The 21,897-nt window shown below is 39.5% G+C and overlaps 1 protein-coding gene across 10 annotated transcripts in view; it reads right to left on the reverse strand.

The window, feature by feature from the left end:
• LOC130931967 (BAH and coiled-coil domain-containing protein 1) overlaps nucleotides 1–21,897 on the reverse strand; it is a 221,457-nt gene that overhangs the window by 24,162 nt on the left and 175,398 nt on the right. For 8 of the 10 annotated variants that reach the window (XM_057861249.1, XM_057861246.1, XM_057861242.1 and 5 more), the window contains 11 exons: nucleotides 18,033–18,202; nucleotides 17,151–17,287; nucleotides 16,958–17,071; nucleotides 10,000–10,114; nucleotides 8,321–8,519; nucleotides 8,071–8,247; nucleotides 4,040–4,213; nucleotides 3,699–3,967; nucleotides 1,048–1,177; nucleotides 846–960; nucleotides 691–766 (listed from right to left, as the gene is read on the reverse strand). In XM_057861249.1, the coding sequence (XP_057717232.1) occupies nucleotides 691–766; nucleotides 846–960; nucleotides 1,048–1,177; nucleotides 3,699–3,967; nucleotides 4,040–4,213; nucleotides 8,071–8,247; nucleotides 8,321–8,519; nucleotides 10,000–10,114; nucleotides 16,958–17,071; nucleotides 17,151–17,287; nucleotides 18,033–18,202 (1,676 nt within the window). The remainder of the gene's footprint in view (nucleotides 1–690; nucleotides 767–845; nucleotides 961–1,047; nucleotides 1,178–3,698; nucleotides 3,968–4,039; nucleotides 4,214–8,070; nucleotides 8,248–8,320; nucleotides 8,520–9,999; nucleotides 10,115–16,957; nucleotides 17,072–17,150; nucleotides 17,288–18,032; nucleotides 18,203–21,897) is intronic. The other 2 variants (XM_057861248.1, XM_057861247.1) reach the window with 2 other exon arrangements.

Genomic DNA, 21,897 nt, shown 5'->3' on the forward strand with positions numbered 1-21,897 from the left:
ACCTAAAGGCTCTGGAGAAGATCTGCATGGAGGAGTGGGCCAAAATCCCTGCTGCAGTGTGTGCAAACCTTGTCAAGGACTACAGGAAACGTTTGGTATCTGTAATAGCAAAGGTTTCTGTACCAAATATTAAGGTCGATTTTTGTTATGTATCAAATACTTATTTCATGCAATTAAATGCAAATGTATTCTTTAAAAATCATACAATGTGATTTTCTGTTTTTTTGTATTAGATTCCGTCCCTCACAGTTGAAGAGAATTTATGATACAAATTACAGACCTCTACATGCTTTGCAAGTGGGAAAACCAGCAAAATCGGCAGTGTATCGAATACTTGTTCTCCCCACTGTATGTTATAATTTCAAGAATTTAGTTTAAGGTGAAGAAGGTCCTAAACGATCAATCGGTTATCAAAATAGTTGTCGATTAATTTGCTGATGCATTAGTTGTTGATTAATCGATTAATTGTTTCACCTCTACTGCTAATTTCTCGCGGCACACTAGAACACTGCTTTAAAGTACAATGTAAAAATGTAAAAAAATGTAACCCCCAAAAACACAATTTATAGTCCGAAAAATTACTAATTGCTCATATTTTTTAATGACAAAAATAGTCACTTAAAGGTCTTTCAAGTGTTAACCTTTGCCTACGTCCCTAGAAGGGTTAATGACCATTGTAGATGGACTTACAGCTTCCCGAAGCAACTGCTCCAGTGAATAGATTTTTGCACGGTTTCCTCTTTCCCCATCAATGGTGACACTATATCTGGAAAAAGACCACAAAAAATGGGTTATTTTTAAATTTTGCTTTGGTATAAAATATCACAAGTGGTTGAATCGCTTACATATCTGGGAAATCCATGGTGTGGATCTTGGCAGCGTATAGTAGCTCATCTTCCTTCGAGACCAGGATCTTCAGTCCATCCGCTAAGAGTTCTTTGGTCAAGACACAATTCGGGACTGCCAATGAAAAAAACAAACAAACGTCCCAATAAATATTTTAGAAAAACTTTTTTTTAACGCTCTTGCTGCGGAGATACGGTTTACCTTCAGGGTTCTTGCTGCACGAATCACTTTTGTCGTCCTCCTCCTCTTCCGAGAAGCTGCTGCCATCCATCTGAAAGCCCTCGTCTGCCGCGAAGCTTTCTAGAAGACGACTAACGGCTCGACCTTTAGTCTGCCCGTCAATGATGAGATAAATATTGTAATTAATTTCAAATGTCTTCTGCCCTGATACGCAGGGGCGGATCTAAGAACAATATTTACGGGGTGTCGAGAGGGGTGCAGGAACATTTTGAGGGTGGCAAACATTTCTTGATGGTATTCATTGACAACACCACCCCCTTAAATTGCAAAATCGACCCGAAACGATAACACTCGCTTGTGCTAGTTGTCTGGACACCCCTCTGTTATTGATAGAGTTGGTATGCTCCGTCAGCCACGGGAGTTGGATACCGAAAAGCTCCGAGTGACGTCATCACTCAAAATTAATATCTCAATATCTATAAAACGACAGCAGCACATACGGAAAAAAATTTCGGCAAAAACGAAGCATAACCGATTGCCACCATTTTTAATCAAAATGGGGGACTGGTTGGCCTCAGATTGACCAACAAAAGAATCTTAATTATCTTAAAAGGATCCTTAAAGACTAGTAGGCTACAATTGTTCTCTTTTACTAAAATATGTTATTAGAAACATGTAAAATATTGCCATTGATTTAGAAATCTATAACATTTGAGTACGTGGTTTGACCTACGGAGGCGCCGTGTTTTATGTGCGCAATGGACGCTCGGGGTGATGACATTGTTGGGCTGGACTGGGAGAATAACTGTGCTAGCTAGCAAGCAAAACTAAGTGAAAATGTATTGATTTTTCGTTGTCTGCCTCTCACTGCGGTTTTCCCTCAGGTTTTTAGAAAAAATAAATTTATTGATCCCGGTCAATTGACACGGACCATTTTTTAAATCTCCCTTTTTTGCGATCGCGTGTTTTTTGTGTGTTCAGTAACCCTTGTACACAATCCCTCTGTTATTGTTGTACTGGACTGGGAGTATAACTGTGCTAGCTAGCAAGCTAAGCTAGTATGACGACTGGCATTACTTTGTCACATTCTGCTGCTGGTCAGATTGTTTTGGTACAGAGATGTGGGATGACGTCATACCTGCATCCAATTCCAGCTCATCAACAGTGTCTTTAAACCGATCCTAGGCAGCTTGCTGAGATATTGACTTGCTGCCATTTGACGGTTTGCTAGTTGCATCATTGCCTTAGTTTTTTTCCTTTGTCTGCATCTCACTGCGGTTTTCCCTCGGGTTTAAAAAAAAAAAAAAAAAAAAAAGTGTTGATCCCGATCAGCTGTCATGGAACCTTTTTTTCCGTTTTTTTTTTTAAATCTCCCTTTTTGCGATCGCATGTTTTTTTGAGTGTTCAATAAACCCTTGTACGCAATCCTTCTGTTATTGTTGCGCTGGACTGGGAGAATAACTGTGCAAGCTAGCAAGTTGTGCTGGACTGGGAGAATAACTTTGCAAGCTAGCAAGCAAAGCTAGTATGACGACTGGCATGATTTTGTCACATTCTGTTGCTGGTCAGATTATTTTGGTATTGAGATGTGGGATGATGTCAACCTGCATCCAATTCCAGCTCATCAACAGTGTCTTTAAACCGATCCTAGGCGGCTTGCTGAGATATTGCCTTGCTGCCATTTGATAGTTTGCTAGTTGCATCATTGCCTTGTTTTTTTTCATTTGTCTGCCTCTCGCAGCAGTTTTCCCTCAGGTGTTTTTTTTTTTTTAAAACGTATTGATCCCGATCAGCTGCCATGGACCTTTTTTTTTAATATGCCTTTTTGCGATCGCGTGTTTTTTGTGTGTTCAATAAATCCTTGTATGCAGTCCCCCTGTTTGTTGCATTGGACTGGGAGAATAACTGTGCTTGCTAGCAAGCGAAGCTAGTATGACGACTGGCATGATTTTGTCACATTCTGCTGCTGGTCAGATTGTTTTGGTACAGAGATGTGGAATGACGTCATACCTGCATCCAATTCCAGCTCATCAACAGTGTCTTTAAACCGATCCTAGGCAGCTTGCCGAGATATTGACGTGCAGCCATTTGACGGTTTTCTAGTAGCATCATTGCCTTAGTTTTTTTTCGTTTGTCTGCCTCTCACAGCAGTTTTCGCTCGGGGTTTTTTTTAAAACAAAAATTTATGATCCCGATCCCTCTTTTTTTGTTTTTTAAATGTATTGATCCCAATCAGCTGTCATGGACCCTTTTTTTCAATCTCCCTTTTTGCGATGGCGTGTTTTTTGTGTGTTCAATAAACCCTTGTATGCAATCCCTCTGTTATCGTTGTGCTGGACTGGGAGAATAACTGTGCTAGCTAGCAAGCTAAGGTAGTATGACGACTGGCATGATTTTGTCACATTCTGCTGCTGGTCAGATTGTTTTGGTACAGAGATGTGGGATGACGTCATACCTGCATCCAATTCCAGCTAATCAACAATGTCTTTAAACCGATCCTAGGCGGCTTGCCGAGATATTGACTTGCTGCCATTTGACAGTTTGCTAGTTGCATCATTGCATTGTTTTTTTTTTCCATTTCATTCATTTGAAATGGCGAAAGTCCAGTACGTCATAACCTGGGGACTACCTGTATTTTCCTAACCATCTATGCAAAATGACTTCCTGCTAACCTTGTTATATGTTCCCCTCAACATGGTGTTTTTACGCGTGGCCCTCTTCAACCTCTCGCTCGTTGTCGGAAAGTTGGGCATCCCCGCGCTCCATCGGAATCGGTTGTTTCTGTTGCTTCCCCATCGAGGTTCCTTGTACCTTGGCGCGCGCGGTCTCTTGAGCCCCTCTGCGCCACGGTCTTCGCGGCGGCTTTTGACAGCGCCGGGCCGACGGGGGTTCTTCTTTCGTACTTTGACCTCGCCTTCTGCGCCAGAAAGGCTATGGGAGCCTGTGAGGTTCAATGACAGAAACGGACACGTGAGTAGACGCGCAGCTTCTGGCGACGAGCACTCGGCCTTACCGTAAAGCTCCTGTCTCTGTTTTTTGTTCCTGGCTTTTTGATTGGCCTCTAGTTTCACGATTGACGAAGGACTGGGGCCCGTCACGGAAGAGCTGGAGCTCACGTCTTTTGCCGGGTGGGCTCGGAGGTCTTGACCTTCGTCGCTATCATTACTGCCTTCCTCTTCCTCTTCTGCTAATGTAAAAGGAGAAGACAAAGCATACAATTTTGGTTTACGAGTCTTATCAAACGCATTGCTAAACTGTGATTATCTTGAAGGGCGTCATAAACACTTCATTAGCATTCAAAATGATATATGAAGTGTTTTGCCTGAATGGTATTTCCTGCTGTGAAGCCACATTACGACGGTTATGTTTGTGCTCCCCTTAACCCGTTATTGGGCAGCTATTTCACACATCGCCTAACATTGACGGCGCAAGATGTCCGTCCAATACATTTTGACTGGCAGCAGATTATCTCTGAAGGATGAGCTTTTGCAGCCAACCCTTCAAGTTAGAATGAATTGGACATCTACAGTCCCTGACAAAAGTTGTCGCTGATCCATTTTGTAGAAACAATTGCTAATAACTAAACATGTCCCGATCGGGTCCGATCACGTCATTTTCAAAGTACCAGAATCGGCAAAAAAATATCGGACATGCCTTTTTTTAATACTTAAAAAAAAAAAATTTTTTAATTAAATCGTTTTCTAATTGTATTTAACGTTAGACAAAATGTCTTACATTCATCCAGAGTCTAGTTTTGGCTTAAAGTAGGGCTATCAAATTTAATGCGTAAACGGCGGTAATTATTATTTTTTTTTAAATCAATCATGTTAAAATATTTAATGCAATTAACGCATGCGCTGCACGACCCACTCACGCATTGTCGCGTTCAATCTATAATGGCGCCGTTTTACCCATATATAGAGCTAACAGGCTGCGTAAAATGAGCAGAGAGAATTTTGGCAGTGTTTGGAGCCTCTTTTTAATTGGCTAAAGCCTTAAAATCCCTCTCTCAACGATTAGAAATACCGTGGGAAGCAATGTGGGGAAGAAAGGTAGTGGTTGATCTTTTTCTTAACACCCTATGTTACTTCCCAACGCTGAGAAGATATATCAATTGGTGCCATTACGCACGGTCATGGTTGCACTTCCCATCATGCATTTGGGCAGAACAGTTAAATGGCTACAGCATCATTTACTGAATGCTCAACAAATACACGAGATGGCAATATTTAGTCACAATATACAAAGTCACATTTATCCTTTAAGAATTACAAGTCTTTCTATCCGTGGATCCCTCTAACAGAAAGAATGTTAATAATGTAAATGCCATCTTGAGGATTTATTGTCATAATAAACAAATACAGTATTTATGTACTGTATGTTGAATGTATATATTCGTCCGAGTTTTATTCATTTTTTTTCTTAATGCATTGCCAAAATGTATTTGATCGGGAAAAATTATCGGGAATGATTGGAATTGAATCGGGAGCAAAAAAAAAAAGCAATCGGATCGGGAAATATCGGGATCGGCAGATACTCAAACTAAAACGATCGGGATCGGATCGGGAGCAAAAAAAACATGATCGGAACAACCCTACTAATAACCTGTCTTATTATTATTCAATTGGTTTCAGAAATGGCTCATATGAAAGCTAAGACCCTCCCAAATGATGTTGAATGTACAAAAATCAGGGCTGTCAAAATTATCACATTAACGAGCGGTAATTAATTTTTTAAATTAATCACATTAAAATATTTGACGCAATTAACGCACATGCCCCGCTCAAACAGATTAAAATGACAGCACAGTGCAATGTCCACTTGTTAATTGTGTTTTTTGGAGTTTTGTCGCCCTCTGATGGCGCTTGGGTGCGACTGATTTTATGGGCTTCAGCACCCATGAGCATTGTGTAATTATTGACATCAACAATGGCGGGCTACTAGTTTATTTTTTGATGGAAAATTTTACAAATTTTATTAAAACGAAAATATTAAGAGGGGTTTTAATATAACATTTCTATAACTTGTACTAACATTTATCTTTTAAGAACTACAAGTCTTTCTATCCATGGATTGCTTTAACAGAATGTCAATAATGTTAATGCCATCTTGTTGATTTGTTATATTAAACAAATACAGTACTTATGTACAGTATGTTGAATGTATATATCCATCTTGTGTCTTATCTTTCCATTCCAACAATAATTTACAGAAAAATATGGCATATTTTATAGATGGTTTGAATTGTGATTAATTACGGTGAATTCATTTTTAAGCTGTAATTAACTCGATTAAAAATTTTAATCGTTTGACAGCCCGAACAAAAATATATTTTTTTCACTGAAAAAAGATTTATCATTTCATGAAGACATAAAGGTGCAATTTTGGCAAGACAAAAGTTTTGTCGCCTACAGAAAGTAGTGTGAAAATTGAACAAAAAATGGACTTCAAATACAAAAATATGTTACATAACATAAGCGAATTAAGTAGTGGTGCTGTGAGATCCAAATTGAATATTTTTTATGACTTCCATGGGCTTGAAGGACTGCATCCATGCGGTATGGCAAGGATTCATACAATTTATTGATGAAGTCATTAGGAACATCAAAGAAAGCAGTTTTGCATGCCTCCCAGAGTTCATCAACATTCTTGGGTTTCGTCTTCCATGCTTCTTCTCTCATCCTACCCTAGACATGCTCAATGATGTTCATGTCTGGTGAATGGGCTGGCCAGTCTTGGAGGATCTTGATCTTCTTTGCCTTGAGGAACTTTGAAATATGCGATGGAGCACCATCCTGCTGCAGAATTTGTCCCTTTTTATGGTTAGGAACGTAAGAGGCAGCTAAGATTTGTTGATATTTCAGACTATTTATGTTGCCTTCCACCCTGCAGATCTCTCAGCCATGCACACCAATTTGATGTAGAGTGCGGCGTATGGTCTGAGCACTAACAGGCTGAACCCCCCTGCGCTTCAATCTCTGCAGCAATGCTGACAGCACTCCCATAATGAGTCACATGACATTTTGGAGGGAAAATGAAGAGCAGTACCGTATTGGCCCGAATATAAGACAGTGTTTTTTGCTTTGAAATAAGACTGAAAAAATGGGGGTTGTCTTGTATTCGCGGTCTAGACCTATACCCATTCACGACATTAGATGGCGCCAGATATCATTGAAGCAATGTTCTGTCATGACAGATCTCAGCTACTCTCAAGTTTAACCAGTTTGCATTATTTTTTTGCAACGTTTTTCCTTATTCAGATTTGTCTCAAGACTACAGTTAAACTTCACTTTGATGGTTAATGCAGTTATTGCAATTTTGTTGTTTTATCACAATAGATTGGTTTATTTACATTACAAAACCCAGAAGCCATTCATTTACGAATGTGATTGCACTATAGATTAGATATTTAAATGTTCAGATATTAAGATTTGAATGAGGCAAAATAGCATGCTTTTTCTCTCAAATATATTGTTATACTCATTTGTTTCAGATGTACTGTAATTATTTTCTGTATAAAAAATAATTTGGTGTTCAAAAAGTCTTTTTTCAAACAAAGAAGGAGTCGTCTTATAATCAGGGCCATCTTATATTCGGGCCAATACGGTACTCGAGTTGTACATTTAGGGATGTACGTAGTTTCTATGCGGTGTACTCACTTTTTTTGCCAGGGGTTTGGCTATTAATGGCTATATTTTGAGTTATTTTGAGGGGAAAATAAATGAACTCTATTATATAAGCTGCACACAGACTACTTTTCATTGTGTCAAAGTGTCATTTTGTCAGTGTTGTCCCATGAAAAGATACCCTTAAAGGGGTGTACTTACTTTTGTGATACACTGTAAATATATAAACTGTAAGACTGGCCGTGAATACTCATCTTTCAGTGCCATTGACGGTGCTAGACATCCAATCCATAGCGCCGTACAATCCATTTTGTTAATCCATTCAATGGATTGGACGTCTTGCGCCGTTGATGGCAGCCAACAAGCGCCCAAAAAAAGGTTTACGGTTGGAGATTTCGTTTTTCGAAAATGCGTCTACCTTGATCCGAGGAATCACTCTCAAGATTGGAACTGTCTCCCAGTGACTCCCGTCTCTGTCCGCGGTGAGCCCTCGCCGCCGTCTTGCTGTGATGAGCGGACTCGCGTGTCCCTTTTTTAGCTTTGCGGTGCGCGTCTCCGGCCCAACTCTCTTGGGGGCCGCTGTCCACGCTACCTGCTGAGAGAGTGGACAACACTTTAGAGATACGCTGCTTAAGATTTCACATAGCAAGTGGTGAAAAAGCGTGTACCTGTATCGCTGTCTCGCCTGCCGGCCTGGCTTCCGTGTCCGTGCTTCGAGTTGCTCGGCGAAACCTCCTCGTCCCTGTGGCGCATCCCTGAGAGAATCTTTTTACCTTGGCTCTTGTGTTTGAGCTGCGCTACGTCGGAGGGTAGCTTCGAAACCGGGACGCCTTGAGGAGTACTTTTCCTGCAAACTTGCGCTTTTATCTGTTAAAGCAGAAGGGGACTGGTTAAAGCTAGGAGCAAAACGTCAGAGACTGTGAAAAAGAATGTCAAGTGTAAAACATTGACTGAACTAGACGTTCAATCCATTTTGACTGGGAAGGCTGGCAGCAATCAAACGGCTGCTGCTCCTGTCAATGGTAGACAATGAGTTGACAGCAAATATTCACTTGTTTATTTTTTAAGAATTTGTAAACTGTTTTTTACCTACTTTACTTTTTAAAAAATGGCCCCAAAAAAGGGTGGCAGGGACTAAATATTCTCTTAATTTTATTTGAATTCATTAAAACAGCTTAAATAGAAACAAACAGCAGATTTTTTAAAAAATTTATATTCATTAAAAAATATATATATAGATATATATATTTTTTTATATTTTTTTATTTTTATTTTAACAATTAACCTTTATAAAAAAAATAATCAATGTAAAATGTTCATTTTTGAATTTTATTTTTACTCACAATTGAATTTTTTAAAATAGTTTAAATCGAAAATAAAACAGCAGAATTTTAAAAAAATATCTTTTTAGATTAACCCATTAAAAAATGTTGAAACTATTCAAATTGTTTATTTTTTCTATTTTTACTAAACTTAGCTTTTTTTTGTGAATAGTTTGAATAGAAAATAAAACAGCAGAATTTAAAAAAAATATCTTTTTAGATTAACCCATTAAAAAATGTTGAAACTATTCAAATTGTTTATTATTATTTTTTATTTTTACTAAACTTGGCTTTTTTAAAATAGTTTAAATAGAAAATAAAAAATCCCTTCTCCTATTGTGTACACAGCCAGTGCAGATTTATTTTTGAAAAATTAACCCTTTAAAAAAAAACTTTTTTTTAACTTATTCAAAATGTTAATTTTTTAAATTTCATTTTTTACTAACAATTGATTTGAGTAGCTTAAATAGAAAATAAAACAGCATATATAAGTAAAAAAAATTCTAAACAATTATCCCTTTATATTTTTAAATCTATACAAAATGTTCATTTTTTTAAATTTTATTTTTTACTAACAATTAATTTTTATTTTTTAAAAAGAAGTATTTTTGACTTTTGTTCTTCATGTGATTTCATTTATAAGGGTTTCTTAAATGTGTTTTCATTAACATAAATTTATAATTTATTAATAGGAATTATATTTAACAACTTAAAAAATAATAAGAAAAATTATATAATTTTAATACAATCATCATTGAGATCTGGCATCAATATGGTCCCGTCGGACATACTTGTACTCTACGTTAATATTGTGACCCAAAATGTGACATTCACATAAGTGGACATCAGGTCTTTTTGGGGTTAAGTAAGTTTTTTTAACGACCAAAACTAGTCACTTGCATTATAAAAGTTGAACTCCTGTCGCTAATTAGAAATGGAGTTCAACAAAGTAACATTTCAAACACAATGAAGCAAAGGCGGCCTCTGTAACTCTGGAGCTGCATGGAGGACAAAAGGATCCTGACCTGGGTGTTGCCAAGGTGCTCCAAGCCTCGACTGGACGGCCTCTTCTTCCTTCTTTGGCCGTCTCCTCCCCCTCCGAGCTCCTCGGGCGTCAGGGAATGCCCCGCCACCATCGGCCTGTCAGTCAAAACAAGGGAGATAAATTCATTGCGAGAAAAGAATGAAGTGAGGACCTCACAGGGAAAAATAGTTGCCTCCCTGTGGGAATCGAACAACCTTTTTCTCTGTCTGTCTGAAGCACACAATAACATGAAAGTATAAGCCCCACATCTGTGCAGAAATGCTGGAGAGAAAATGGGAATGTCATCTGCAATGAAATTTTTGCTGGGCTTTTGGAATGCAAGGCATTTATATAGTATATATTATATGGCGGAAAACACTCAGGTGACTTGAAGTTCCGCTCTGAGACCCCCAAATTTCAAAATTGTCCTATATGCAGGGGTGAAAGTGGGCCAGAACGGTCAGGAACGCAGTTCCGCTGTAAGATTCAGGGCTGGAATGCTGTTCCGGTACACGGTGCTTTGATTTCGAAAATATGACGGCAACTGTCAAAACGCTATGTAAAAAAAAAAATGCTAAGCAGCAACACATGCATTTCATCTACAAGAAGATCTACCGACATCAGTTTTACATACACAAGTGTTAACAACAAGCAGAATAAAGTGCTTCTGTAGCGTAATCCGTTTCCACCAATATTTATTATTTATTCCACGGACGGCATGGAGGTTTCGCCAGCTGCTGCAGTTATCTGAGTCTGACGATGCTGAGTCATGTCAATGTGCGAATGAATGCAGCAAAGCAAAACGCCTGGACTCATTTATCCGTTCAATTGGATGACATACTGACATGTGATTAGCAGAGATAGTTAGCTCTGATTGGTTCAAATGTGCATGTTTTTTGGAACAGCAAAAAAAAAAAAAAAAAAAAAAAGGGTTGAATTGATGCGACAAAAAAGGCAATGCAACATTATATAGATCAAATCTTTAAGCGAAACGAAAGAGTTGAGGAGGCTTATTTATCATAGTTAGCTTTATTTGCTCTGATAGGGAGGTTCAGAACATCTTAGCTGTCAATGTGCAATTTGGACTTATATTTGTTCATTTATGTTAGGCTACTTTTTCATTTCCTTATGATTTAAAAAAATCAATATTTGCTCGATCTTCAAAATATATTCCATTTCACTCTGCATAATATAAGTCATTTGTACTTGTTTTTCTGAATGTATGTTACTTATATCTAATATTAAAAAAACAAAAAAGTACATGTTTACATTAACTTCAATTTTAATATAAATCCTATGTTCTTAAGTAGTTAAAATTGAGATTTGGCATTTAGTATGTGAGGAAATGAGGGAAAATAAAAATTAGGAGATGGAGGTTGGGGTTATTGCTGTTTTTGTTAACTTTTATTTTGCGAATCATTGAAAAAATACTATTTTGAATGAATATCAATTTTTGTATGTGTTATAGAAATAACTGTGCTAAAACAGTAGTTTAAGAGGTTTGACTCACTCCTTGATCTCTGCATCGCAACCCATGTTTCACCCTTAAAATACCCAAAAAGACCGGCTGTGGCCATTCACAGCTGTGTCTTGACACTCGCTGATACATGGAATTTTTGGATCGAAAAGAGGTAAGTACACGATAATATCTCGTCAAAGTCGTGGCGTCTTTAATTCTGCTCTCTCATGCTCTCACCTCCAGTTAGGGTTTTGCTGTTTACACTTTTTACAATGCCCTCCTGTTAAAAATTGATTGCACTTTAGTTTACATATTTAAATTTTCAGATATTAAGATTTGAATGAGGCAAAACAACATGCTTTTTATCTTAAATATATTATCTTAATCAGATGTACTGTAATTATTTTCTCTATAAAAATGAATTTGGTGTTCAAAAAGTCTTTTTTTCAAACTTCTTGAAAAAGAGGGGGTCGTCTTATAAACAGGGCCGTCTTATATTCGGGCCAATACGGTATCTACATCACTCATCGTTAACTAGCTGCAGCCGCCTGCTGAGCAAGAAAAGCAGCAGGAGGCTGCTATGGACTCACAGCACGACGTTTGAAGCGCGAATTAGCGAGGGATCACTGTAGGTCAAATTTCCAAATGTCTATCTCTATCCGATATCATTTTAAAATGCTTTCATCGGCCAATATTATTGGCCACCCGATAATACCAGACAGCTCTAGTACAAATATGCAGTGATCATCTGAACGACAATTTGTAACAGGACACAATGTGGTGGTTGTGTCATAGCTGGATCTGCCAACAGATTGCCAGATGTAGCAGTAAAGTGTGACTTGTCTGCAAGAATGACACCTCTGCCGTTTGTTTGCCACTTATCATAGCAAGATATACAACCTTTACATTGTTCTTATTGTGATAAATTGACCATCTGATTACTCAAGCTTGACTACAATACAGCTCTGGCCGTCAAGGCAGTACGCACAAAGGAAAGCAATGATCTTAACGACCTCAATGCCCGCAGTCACGGTAGGTACCCAAATATCACAACTACCTTTGAGTCATATATCAACACGACGGTGAGCAACGAGCTTGCGCTACAACGTGCAAAACATCCGACAAGCCCTTGGCGTGTTCGATGGCGGCTACCCTCCATCCAGTGCACCTTGCTGCGGGGCCTTAGCCCTCTTCCCTTTTCATTTGGGCGTCACTGTCAGCCAGCATCAGCGTTCCCCTCCCCTAACGTCGCGTCAGCGCTGGCCTGGCGAGGGGGCAGGGGGTACACGCTTGAAAGAAGAGTGGAGGTGACATTGCAAAAGGGCAGCTCGGGGCGCCGCCGTTGCTCAGGAACCACAACGACGAGCATAAAAACGGTCACTGCAGTATTTTGCTTACTGATTCTTCCTACGTGCTAGTTCTTGTAACTTGAAATGATGAACCACATATTAACTGAGCAAGTGTTTTTCATCTGGAATCCTCCTTTCAAGTCTGTCTTACGCTTCAGTTTTACTAACTGCAACATCAGCTGTAGTCAATGTTACATGGTGATGATAGCTTGTGATCTTATTAGAGATGACAATTGTTTTGGACCGCATAGTAAAGCCTGAGTTATGCACAGCGACTACGGCGTCATTTAACATTTGATGGTTCTCCGGCCAGGTGACGCGTTGCTCTGCAATTCACCGCCAAGCCACTAGAGAGCTGTGGCATTATGTTTGTACAGTTTTGGGGCATGCTTGCTGATTTCCTCTTGTCTAGTTTAACGAAGAAAAAAATAAACTACAGCTGAAACGAATACTCGAGTAACTCGAGTTTAAAAACTGATCCGAGTAATTTTATTCACCTCGAGTAATCGTTTATTTTGACAGCTCTAAGCATCACGTTTTGCTCCGACTACTTATAATGCGGGACAACGTGCTGATGTCACGTGCGTAGAGGAAGAAGCAAAAAAAAAAAAAAAAAACTTACTGCAGCCGACAGCCGCTACAAGTGACGCCTACGTTGCTAAATACTAGCCCACACGATGCTATGTTGGTAGCAGGTAGCGTCTGATGAGTCCCATAGAGATCACATGTATGTTGAACTAGATGCGACATGACAGACTCGGCCGCGTCTAGGCAGCGTTAGTAAACAGTAAGCAGGAGAGTGCTAAGCGCTAATAAAGAGCGCTAAGCGTTAATAAGATTAACGTTACTTTCACTAGCTCAAGTAACGTTAGCCCTGCGAAGGGCTAGGTTTCTATTGATTATGACCACTGTCAATGCGTGGCTATCGTGTCTTACATACAGGCTTTAACATAACATAGTGTTGGTGGAGTGATGAGGGTGTAAAATGAAAATTCAATAATGCTAACTATCAATTTTAGCTCAGTAGTCATTGCTGGACTAACTTAACACTTAACTAGAACTTACACGTGGGAAAAAATCCAAACTTTTAAGTGATGTGTGTTATCAAGCGTAACAGCATTTTTAGGTGTATATATATATATATATATATATATATATATATATATATATATATATATATATATATTTTTTTTTTTTTTTTATAAGATCTAAAGGTTTTTTTGAGTGAAAGCAGTGAATTAGTCTTTTTTTTATTCTAGTTACATCTGAGATGCAATTGTTGGCTGTTTTCAACAATATACGTCGAAGACATTGATTGACTGAAAATGGTTCTGAAAATGGTTCTAGATTAGATGAAATGTCTTGTTTTCTCATGTATATTTATAATTGCTCTTCACTTTTGTTTTATCCGATTACTCGATTAATCAATAGAATTTTAAGTCGATTACTGGATTACTAAAATATTCGATAGCTGCAGCCGTAGATGGAACGCTTGAATGTGGATCTTCAGCTCATCAACATTGAATAAATGTCGATCTTACAAATGTTGAGGCGCAGAAGACAGTTCCAAGGCGGTCTGTCCAACTTTTGATGTCGCATGGAGTTCTACCCTCGGGTGGAAACCAGCTAGCTGTAGCGGCTAGCTTCAAACTGGCGTCAAGCACTGCATCCAGCGTTTTGTCCGAGGTCTGCGAAGCCCGATTTGTTTGCTGTGTCCTACAACCAACCAGTGGAAAGCCATAGCAGATTTCTGGCGTCTATGAACTTCCCAAACTGCGTTGGAAGCCTTGATGTTAACGTTATCATAAAAGCACCGAGGCGCTCTCAATTAGTGATGATGTATCGTGTGTGAACTGTCTGTTGTTGAAAATTAAACATCAAAACAACTCTTTTGACACCAAATCTGTGCTTTATTCTTCATATACTTGAAGTGTGACACGTAAATAAGTCAGAGACTCACAGCAAACATATACACTCACCGGCCACTTTATTGACCCCCTTTTGCCTTCAGAATTGCCTCAATTCTTCGTGGCATAGATTCAACAAGGCGCTGGAAGCATTCCTCAGAGAGTTTGGTCCATATTAACATGACGGCATCACACAGTTGGTGCAGATTTTTCGGCTGCACATCCATGATGCGAATCTCCCGTTCCACCACATCCCAAAGATGCTCTATTGGATTGAGATCTGGTGACTGTGAAGGCCATATGAGTACAGTGAACTCATTGTCATGTTCAAGAAACCAGTCTGAGATGATTCCAGCTTTATGACATGGCGCATTATCCTGCTGAAAGTAGCCATCAGAAGTTGGATACATTGTGGTCATAAAGGGCTGGACATGGTCAGCAACAATACTCAGGTAGGCTGTGACGTTCCAACGATGCTCAATTGGTACCAAGGTGCCCGAAGAGTGGCAAGAAAATATTCCCCACACCATTACACCACCACCACCAGCCTGAACCGTTGATACAAGGCAGGATGGATCCATGCTTTCATGCTGTTGACGCCAAATTCTGACCCTACCATCCGAATGTCGCAGTAGAAATCGAGACTCATCAGACCAGGCAACGTTTTTCCAATCTTCTATTGTCCAATTTCGATGAGCTTGTGCAAATTGTAGCCTCAGTTTCCTGTTCTTAGCTGAAAGGAGTGGCACCCGGCGTGGTCTTCTGCTTCTGTAGCCAATCTGCCTCAAAGTTCGCGGCCTGTGCATTCAGAGATGCTCTTCTGCCTACTTTGGTTGTAACAGGTGGTTATTTGAGTCACGGTTGCCTTTCTATCAGCTCGAACCAGTCTGGCTATTCTCCTCTGACCTCTGGCATCAACAAGGCATTTCCGCCCACAGAACTGCCGCTCACTGGATATTTTTTCTTTTTCGGACCATTCTCTGTAGGGATGTCCCGATCCAGGTTTTTGCACTTCCGATCCGATACCGATATTGTTTTGCACTTCCGATCCGATACTGATACTGGCCGATACCGATACCGGCCTATCTGAGCATGTATTAAAGTTTAAAGTTATTTAGCCTAGTTACTTAGTTGTCGGACTCATGTTGAAAAGGGTTTTAGTACTCTTGATAAGAACTAGCCACCTGAATTCTGTGAATTTGAATAACACAATGGTTGGTAACAAGAAACTGACCTGTTTATTCAGTGATAAACACAAAACATTATAAATAACAAACAGAAATGGCATATTCAGTCAGTAAAACGTGCAAATAATATTGTAAACTGTCTTAAAAAAGCAAAACGCACAAACAACCTCCGTGGAAAATAAACTATTAACTCCGCATCTGTTCTCTGCTCTTGAACAACTGCACCAAGGCTTTAAAAAAATGAAGGTGTGCTATAAAATGTGAACCGGATTTTAGGGAAACCCAAGGAAAAACTGGAATGGATTATGTAAATCGGTGCGCTGGAAAACCCGGAGCGGATTCTCAAAAAAACTGGATCGGGAGTCTGACTCGGAATTTTTCCGTGTCAACCCATCCGATACCGATGCACCTTTTTTTGCACATATTGGCGGTTGATCCGATCCAAATATCGGATCGGGACAACCCTAATTCTCTGTAAACCCTAGAGATGGTTGTGCGTGAAAATCCCAGTAGATCAGTAGTTTCTAAAATACTCAGACCAGCCCATGCCACGTTCAAAGTCACTCAAATCACCTTTCTTCCCCATACTGATGCTCGGTTTGAACTGCAGGAGATTGTCTTAAACCATGTCTACATGCCTAAATGCTCTGAGTTGCCGCCATGTGATTGGCAGACGAGCAGTTGGACAGGTGTACCTGTATCTGTGTATCTTGGCTGGGTTTGATTCTTTCTCTTATTTGAGCTATTTATTGCTACTTGTCTTGGGGTTCTAAATTGAACTTCCCTGACAGGGCTCATGTGACAGTGAGGTGTCACAGATTATCAGAGAAATCTAATGACGCAACGTGAGCATTACAAACACTTCAATAATGCCGTGGTGTTTGAAAGCTAATGAGTGGAATTTGCAGGTATATCCCAATAGAAATATTCTCCAAATAGCCATTAGCACAGCTGACACAGTCATTTTGTTCAAGAATTAGTAACAACTTTAAGGATTAAGTGGACTTCCTTAAATGCTTCATTCATCTTTTTAATATACAAATGCTCCGATACGTACTTGACTTTTCTTTGGCATTCTGATGACACCGAGCCGGCGGCCAGGATGGGCTGCTTCTTCTTCCTGGGTCGTCCCGGCCCCCTTCGTGCCGGGCTCCGTGGCGTTTCCTCTTTTCTGTTGGAGCGCACGTCGAAAGAATATCATCCGTGCTCATAATTTCTCAAAATAGTCGAGAAGGCAGATTAACACTCACTGGTGATCGTGCCTCCTTTGTAGCTTCACTAGCTCCCTCTGCTTCTCTTTGTAGTGGCGCTGAAGCTCGGCCAACTTGACGCGCATCTCCAGCTCGGGACCGTCCATTGTTTCCATACTGCCTTTAGCTTGGCACACCTGGGAAACATTCAAATTTTGTATCAAAATCTTACATACTGGTTTTGGAGAAGTGTTGTTTTGGTAAATGATGACGATAACAAAACTATTTCGTCGACGAATATTTTTTTATGACCATGACGAGAGCTAGAAATATGTCTTAAGGGACCAAAGTTTTTGTCTAACGAGACATGAATGAGACGAAAAGTTTCCGACACATATTCACAATGTGTGACATTTTTATGTGTAGTTAGCTTGCACTGTAGCAGTGTCTGGTTGTGTCACTTATTTGACTTGCTGTGCCCCCCCACCTCCCCACCCCCCAACTCACCAGTGTCCTCTCCAGTCTCCATTTTTGCTTGTTTTGTTTTCTTATGTTGCTTTAGCCTTAAAAGGTCTGTGCCAAACTAAATCCCAACTAAACTAAACCAAACTAACCATCCCAAACTAAATGTAACTCGTAGCGTTAGCATATCATTCACATTCGCGTTGTCCTTGTAGGGCCTACAACATGTGCTCGTCTGTCAATGTTCATTCGAAATAGTTGAAACCTTTATTTATTTCTGGAGTGAATTACACAGACAAAAACATTTTGAGTAAATGTCAACTAAAACTAGACTAAACTAGTTTGATTATTCACCAACAAAAACTAGACGAACACATTTTGAAATGACTAAAATATGACATTAATAAGTACGACTAAGACGAAAATTAAAAGGGCTGCCAAAAACAACACTGTTTTGGAGGTGATAAAACCTATTTTTACCGGTTCGTTTCGGGGCGTCCAGCTGCATTTTCGACGCAAGTTGAAGGTTTTGCGGACTGGAAACTGACGGTCGGGACAAACGGCGTTGTCTTTCTGTGAACTTGTTTCCAGCGATCGGGCGGTCGCCAGAGTGGCGAGGCTGTGGAGGTCAAACATCAGCGACTCTTCCTCTGTTACAGACAACAACAACAAAAATATCATTCAGGATTTCTCCTTTGTAATTTTGTGCTGTTCTGGCTTTTTGTTCTTTTTTTGACCAAAGAATTTATAATGTTTTCTACTGTGCTTTTCATCACGTGAATATTAATGAAAATGTTTGACTATTTCCAGGATGTACGTCAGGCCTAAGACTACAGATGAAAACTAGCCTTTTGGCTAATTCTGGCATATTTAGTTGTAATGTTAACATGCACAGTCCTTGTAAATACAGGTAGTCCCCGGGTTCGAACGAGTTCAGTTCCTATGCTGACGACGTAAACCAAATTTCCCCGCCAGTCTGAATTATGGATGGTAAATGGAGTTATACTTGTATAGCACCTTTCCACCTTCAAGGCTCTCAAGGCGCGTCACACTACACCCCCATCCACCCACTGGTGACGCAGCACCAGTTGGTGGATAGGGGGTGCAACGTTGGGTTCAGTATCTTGCTCAAGGATACTTAGCAGAGTTCATCAGGGCAGAGAATCAAACCCACAACCTCTGGGTTGGGGAACGACTACCACTGAGCTACGCCAACCCTATTACCCGTTTAAGTGCCCCAAAACACCTACCTAAAAAGTCCAAAAGCTTTGTATTTTGTTTAAGAATGATGAATATACTGCGCTCTGGTGGCAGCACTGGGTATGGCTGGACTGTTGCCTTCTGGACGTCTGACATGGATGGATAAAAGATAGCTGCGCTCTGGTTTGGCCCACATAAGGCTGTAAGTTGTTTCAGCTAATATATGTTTGTGTGTGCATTTGTAATAGCGTACCGCACGAATGCTATTTCTAGACCATGACGTCGCATCGTAAAGTGGAAGTAAAGCGGAAGTGGGACATTATAGACCCGCCCTCACATACAAGCCATTATATTTCTGCTACTTTTCTGCGAGAATCTTTCAAAAACGAACATGTCGATCAAGCACTGCTGATATGGAACTTGTAGAAAGGACAACATATGAAGGGTGTTTTCTTCATACGTTTCCCGAAACCAAAAATTCGGAGGAAAAAATGTGAAGAATGGATCAACTTGCGCGGAGGTTTAACACCAGCAAGGTGAAGCCATTCACATCATATGCAGTAAACATTTTGTTGGGGGCCATAGTCTTACAGAGGACAAAGAGCTAAGCCATTTTGATATTTTTACTTATTTTTTGTTTTCGTTTTGCCGTGCTGCTTCTGTCTGACAATGAATGACCCGAAAAAAATTAAAATAGCATCTGGCTGCCACTGTTGTTATCTTTTCTGTTGTAAAAACAACTTTAGTCAGGGGGAAGTGTAAATAAATTATAGAATTAAGAAATTAAAAGTGTTCGTTGGCTATCACTGAGTAGCATTTGCGATCGCTACACAAAAATAGCAAGGTAAATTACCTCCAAGAATGGTCAGAGATGTAAGACAACCAGAGGATATAATATATTAGATAAACAGGGCATACGGTGGTAAAGGATAGTTTGTTGAAACAGGAGAATGTTATTGTCAGTGGCGTAAGAAAAAAGTGCCGATAAAAAAGCTAAGGCTAAGCTTAGATCGGCTCAGCTCTTTTTCAGCCCTCGACACTCAAGCTATCTCTTTAACTGAACATTTGTATGTTCTTCCACATCTTTGCCAGTGAATGTGGCACCAGGGACATCATTTTGGGGCAGAATTGGTAGGTCTACCTCAGTAAACATCTCCTTTGTACACGATTTCCATTGATTTACTATTGGGGACAAGCTCCCGTTTGCCCCCCCTCCCCTTTGCAAGATTAGCTATTGTCATGAATATTAATGAGCGGAAGTGACGTGTAGCGTACGGTACGCCATTGAGTATACAGCTACAGTTTGTGGAGTTACGTGTGAGCAATTTGCTATGAGAATTGTAAATATGTTAGCATTTAAGCTAGCGGACTTTTGTTGGGCTCATTTAATCTACTAAACACTGCCTCCCTCTCAATTGTTTTTTGTCAAGTGTTTTACTGTTGAAATGTGCGTCATTTTGAACATAAGTGTACCTATGTGTGTTAAGGTTTTACAAATTGTCAAAAGTAGAGGAAGTAAAATGCTTCAAAAAGCACAATTGTTTGATGTCTGTAAAGCTGAACAACTTCACGTTTTGAGGACAGAACACATCAGAATAATAAAGTAAAAAAAAAAAAAAAGATACTGTGAGGTACAATAAGGTACTGTTTATGTTACCAAAAAAAAAATCCCTAAAAAATAGCTGTATTGGGCGCCAGGACATAATTAATTTCCACCAAAGTAACCTTTTTTGAAGGCTGTTAACAAAATGACCCCCAAGCTCAGTGAGTTTCTGATCTAGCAAAGAGAGAAACGAAAAAAAACATGCTTATTGTATTCGGCTTGCATGAAATTTTAACGACTAATGAATCGTCCTGTTTTCTCTTATTTCCGCAATCATTTTTGATACATGACTTTGAAACAACATGTGCCACTTGACTAAGCTGTCAAAGGCGTTCGCATCACAGGCGCATCACTGACTCTGGAATCGGTGGATGAAACCTTTTTTTTTTTTTTTTTTTTTTTAAGGAGCCCCTTTTGGGAGCTGTTAAATGCATTAGGATGTTGTGGTAAACATAAAACACCCTTTTGCTTGAATGATATAAAAACACATGGCACTTTGGAAAACAAGGAAGCTTTTAAAGGCACTTTCAAACAATGGCTTCTAATTAGCAATGCAATGCTCCAGGGTGCTGAAAACATTGACTGCTTTTGTGATTACACACTCACGAGTGTTGTGTACGGGGAAGCGGTGGAAAGGGAATTGAGTTTCTTTCACTGTAAAACGGTCAATCACAACAAACAGCTTGTCTTTACAGTAGTGACGTCAATTTGATTCATTCGCTGTGCCTGACAGTGATTGACATCAAATCCATTGCAACTGGGATGGTTGGTATTGAATGCTTAGGAGCAGTGGTCCCAAACCATCGGGCCAGGGACCGGTACTGTTCCGTGGCACATATGCTACCGGGCCACACAGAAATAATAATTTATTAATGGCTGCATTGTGCCTCTTGATACACCGATCTGACTGCTTACCCACATTAAGAAACACGCACGCAGCGATCAAACGCCGGATTTCTGTTAAAAAAGTACGAAAGCTGTACCGCATAGAAACAGGAAGGATTGTCTCAGGAGTGATTTGTTCAAGGATTCAAGGTAATTATTCCATTTTAGGTACCATGCATGCATTTTGAAACAAAATATCAATGGGAGAATTTAGCCGCGACTGCACTGATATCATAGTTCGCAATATTTACGTCAAATAAATGCTAACTGCACGTTTTTTTTGGCTTTTAACCAAGAATTGAGACTTTTTTTTTTTTTTTTAACATCCATACCCTAATAGAATTCGGGGTTTTAAGGATTTGTCCAAAAGAATTTTTTCCGGAAAAGCTCTGTTTACATCAGGCGGCCGCTAGTTACATTCACTAACAGACTACTAGCATTGTACATCGATATATTTACGTAAAATAAATGCTATATGCCCTTTTTTTTGCTTTAAACCAAGAATCGAGACTGTTTTACATCCATACCTAAAACTAGTTCGAGGTTTTAAGCATTTGTTCACAAGAATTTTCATCGGAAAAGCTCTGTTTACATCAGGCGGCCGCTAGCTAAATTCACTAAAAGACTAGCATTGAACTTCCACATATTTATGTAAAA

Source organism: Corythoichthys intestinalis, chromosome 16 (assembly GCF_030265065.1).
Source record: "Corythoichthys intestinalis isolate RoL2023-P3 chromosome 16, ASM3026506v1, whole genome shotgun sequence".
In the NCBI taxonomy this organism is placed as follows: domain Eukaryota; kingdom Metazoa; phylum Chordata; class Actinopteri; order Syngnathiformes; family Syngnathidae; genus Corythoichthys; species Corythoichthys intestinalis.